This window comes from Penaeus monodon, chromosome 3, assembly GCF_015228065.2.
Source record: "Penaeus monodon isolate SGIC_2016 chromosome 3, NSTDA_Pmon_1, whole genome shotgun sequence".
NCBI lineage: Eukaryota > Metazoa > Arthropoda > Malacostraca > Decapoda > Penaeidae > Penaeus > Penaeus monodon.
In genome coordinates this window covers 47,860,563-47,865,195 of record NC_051388.1, presented here as the reverse complement: position 1 = coordinate 47,865,195, position 4,633 = coordinate 47,860,563, and the positions used below count along the sequence as shown (strand labels likewise).

At 36.9% G+C, this 4,633-nt stretch overlaps 1 protein-coding gene and 1 long non-coding RNA gene across 2 annotated transcripts; both read left to right on the top strand.

The window, feature by feature from the left end:
• LOC119595853 lies at positions 1-896 on the top strand. Its single transcript, XR_005230724.1, has 3 exons — positions 1-25; positions 678-764; positions 871-896. It is a non-coding gene; the product is annotated as an uncharacterized LOC119595853 (long non-coding RNA).
• Positions 897-3,739: 2,843 nt separating this feature from the next.
• On the top strand, positions 3,740-4,468 carry LOC119586771 (cuticle protein 7-like). The gene is made up of 3 exons (XM_037935496.1): positions 3,740-3,751; positions 3,954-4,037; positions 4,139-4,468. The coding sequence occupies exons 1-3, from the start codon at positions 3,740-3,742 to the stop codon at positions 4,466-4,468; spliced, it is 426 nt and encodes a 141-aa protein (XP_037791424.1).
• The last annotated feature ends 165 nt before the right edge of the window (positions 4,469-4,633 follow it).

The window sequence follows — 4,633 nt, the reverse complement described above, 5'->3', positions numbered from 1 at the left end:
TACCTTCACCATCATGTTCACTAAGGTGAGAAATCCCTTATCCTTTCATAATCCATAATGTTTACCGTGTAAGAGCCGGAATGATGGGCCCTACAAGAGTAGGGTAGTTGGCGAGCTTAAGGTGTAAGGTAGACGACCAAGATGTCTTGACTCCTTTATTTGTATAGTAATGATGGAGTACGGCTGTGCCAAGGAGCGAGGTGTTGCTCCTTGGCTCACCGCAGGGAGTCTGCCTGTCATCTCCTACAGTGGTCTAAAGATGGGCATAGATCATGTGCTTAACATATGACAATCAATGGTGATGAAAGGTAGTGTTACAACAATCCATAGCTCTTGTGGAAGGGGATAGACAATACAACATAGGAATGTCTAGTGTGGCAACGAGAGACAAATAAACAGGTAAAGCAATGGCCATACTTATATGTATGTGTGTATGGGAATATAGGCATGTGACAATACATAAGATTATACAAGACATGTAGTAACAACAGATAAATAGAATAACATTGGCATACACATTTCAGTAACATCACATATATAAAGCTGGGTTACATACCGCCCCAAAATCAAATATATTAGTTGCACATACACACACAATGTATGCATGTGTGTGGGTGCATGTACTATATTACATTAGTAATTATTTTCAAAACTTTAAAGTTTGTGTCTAATTTCAGACCGTCCTCGCTCTCGCCCTTGTGGCCGTAACTTTGGCTGTTCCTTCACAGCCTTCCTACGGATATACTCCTCCTGCAACCTACGACGTAAGAAGAAAAATTCCCATACCGATAATTTTATACAATATTCATCAAGATACAAATTGTTTACCAATGTTCATATTTGATACATATTAATTTCACTTTTCTTTAGGCTCCTGCAAGTATGACTTCAATTATGCCGTGAAGGACGACTACGGAAAAGACTCGGTCACCAGGAAGCTCGCGACGGTTACGATATCAGGGTTCTTACTACGTTCTCCTTCCCGACGGTCGTCTGCAGAAGGGCGCCTTTCACTGTCAACGGGGACTCTGGCTACTGGCTGAGGTCAGCTACGAGGGTGAAGCTCAGTACCCCGAGTACAAGGCTGCTCCTGCCCACAAGCCCGCCCTTGCTTACAAGCCCGCCCCTGCCCTTACAAGCCCGCCCCTGCTTACAAGCCCGCCCCTGCTTACAACGCCCGCCCCTGCTTACAAACCTGCTCCTGCCTATGCTTAGTGAAACAAACTTGAATATACATTTGATGACTATTTATTAATTAAACGAAAATTCTATCACCATTCATTTATTACCTATCCTAAATAATATTATTATATATATAATAATATATATATATATATACATATATATATATATATATATAATAATATATTTAAAATATATTATATATTATATATATTATATAATCTAAATAACACGTAAAAAATGTAAAATTCATCATTGCAGAAACATCTGTACGTACGAATAAGAACTTGATGATTCCCATATTGAATCCATCTCCCAACGCTCTAACGAAATATTGTCAGTTTTTTTAAGTAACTTCATAGGCTGTTTATAGCATTAGCTATATACATTATACTATACTGTCCTCAGTGAGATGTGCATACGAGGAAATGACCATTAACTTGTGTTGTGTACGGTTCTAAACGACTTTCCGCAGGTAAGCTCGTCTCCGTATATTTTGCCATTTGGCACTCTTGGACCCACATCAGTTATGCGAAAACTTCTTCTTCGTATTATCATTATTATTATCATGATTATCATCATCATTAAGTAGCATTCACTTCAATATCTCAACCACCCTAATCCCATACACGGATATGTCATTGGTAAGTCATTGCCACGAATTTTCTTCATAAGTTCTGGCCATGATAACCATAATTTCATTTAAGATATTTTGTAGTTGGAAATATGCCCATGCTTCTCAAGTATCACAGTTGCTCTTATTAATTTTGGATCTTGGGTATTATAATTATTATTTTCATTATTATCATCATCATTAAGTAGCATTCAATTCAAAATCTCAACCACCTTACTCTCATACACGGATATGTCTCTTCATATGTTCTGGCCATGATAACCATAATGAAAGTATGGAAGGCAGAACCATTTCATTTCAGATATTTTCTAGCGGAAATATGCCCATGCTTCTCATGTATCACAATTACTCTTATTAATTTTGGATCTTGCAATAATCGGCGGATCAGAATCGTTTCACTCAGGCGATGCAATTTAAATCAAGTAAAACAGGATATGAAGAGCAAATATACCTGAAGTCTGTGTCCCGACCATTGTAATCAAAGTTTCCAACATTCATGGGTTCGTGGTTGCTCCCATACGTGATCAGATCCTTAAGCTTAACTGCATAGATAAGGCTAAAGAAATTACTCTATGTTAGAAATATATAAATGTCCTTGTCAAATTCTTCCTCGTTCCATTACATGTCCTTTACCTCCCTCTCCTCTGTCTTTGGCTATTTCTCTCTTTTCATTTATCTATCTGTATACATCTACATAGGTCCATAAACACACTCTTATGTTCATATGCCTATGTACGTATATGCATGTAACTATAAGTTTTGTGTATGTGTGTGTGTGCTGTATGAACATATATATATATAATATACATATATGTGTATACATACACACACATGTATGTATGTATATATATACATATGTATATATACACATATGTGTATATATATACATATGTATGTATATATATATATATATATATATATATATATATATATATATATATATATGTATATTATACATATATATATTTATATATGTGTGTGTATGTGTGTACATATATATAACATATATACATATTTGGGTGTATCTGTGTATGCATATTCATACATATATATATGAATATATATATATACATTTATGTGGGCGCGCGCACACACACACACATATATGTATGTGTGTGCGGGGGTGTATGCATATATATGTGAATATATATGTATATATATATTACATATATACATATGCGTGTGTGCGTGTGTGTGTGTGTGGGTATATATTTTCATATATGTGTATATATACATACATACATATATATATATATATATATATATATATATATATACATATATATAATTTGGGTGCATATCAATACATATAGTTATATATATTTATACATATATCTGCGTGTGTTTGCGTACCCGTGTGTACACAGCATGAACATTAATGTATTTATTAACCTTAACCACTACACATTCGATCGTTTCTGCCGATTTTAATGGCTACACTTTTAGGATTAGTCTACTCAATCATTATGTATATATTTCATTTCACTCACATACACGCATGCATCCATACACACATACAGTATATATATGTATATATATGCAAGTCTGCACACACACATACACACACACATATATATGTGTGTGTTTATGTGCGTGTGTGTTTATGTGCGTGTTTGTGTGTGTGTGTGTGTGTCCATTTATAGTTATGGAGTTATTTGCCATAGACATAAACATTTCCTTTCTAATCTCTACTTCTCAGTGTAAAAAAAATGACCGGCACGATTTTACCTCATCAAACGAATTTTGTCCAAATCAACCTCAGTCACACCTCAACTCATCAACTCCTTACCTTCACCCATACCAAGGTTAAGGAAGGTAACAGAGGGAGAGGGAGGAACTAAGGGGCGTGTCTGTGAGGGACATGGAGTATAAAAGGTACCTGAGCCTAGTTCGAAACATCATATTTGATCCATCCTCTTCATCATGTTCACTAAGGTAAAAGATCTTTATCATAGTTGTTTTGTAGAAATACAGGAGTTTGTTGATGCTTTTATCCCATTTATTTATAATGTGTAAGCATCTTTATATATATAAATATATACACATACATTTAGTATCTATATATGTAAAATGTACACACATGTATATCTATATGCATGTATAGATAGATTAATAGATAAAGTATTTTAATGTTGAGTTCATCGCTCTCGCCCTTGTAGCCGTCACTCTGGCTGCTCCTTCACAGCCTTCCTATGGATATGCTTCTCCGGCAACCTATGATGTAAGCTCAATTAGTATCAATTATGAACTTGGTTTCTCATCCTATAAATGAACTGTATATTATTGGTTCTATTCGACGCATATTAATTCGATTTTCATTAGGCTCCCGCTAAGTACGACTTCAACTACGCCGTGAAGGATGACTACTCCGGCAACGACTTTGGTCACCAAGAGGCCCGTGACGGATACGACACCCAGGGATCCTACTACGTCCTCCTTCCCGACGGTCGTCTGCAGAAGGTCGCATACACTGTCAACGGCGACTCTGGCTACGTGGCTGAGGTCAGCTATGAGGGTGAAGCCCAGTACCCCGAGTACAAGCCTACTCCTGCCTACAAGCCTGCTCCTGCCTACAAGCCTGCTCCTGCCTACAAGCCCGCCCCCGCTTACAAGCCAGCCCCTGCCCACAAGCCTGAACCTACATACGCCTAAATTAAACCAATATTTACAATGAATATTTATTAAACGAAGCCTATCAAAAGTCGTTTCTATATTTTATCCTTCAGAATAGAAGTTGAAGGTAGTGCGCGCGCGTGCGCGTGTGTGTGTACGTGTGTGTGTGCGTGTGTGTGTGTGTGAAATCGGAATTCGGACGGT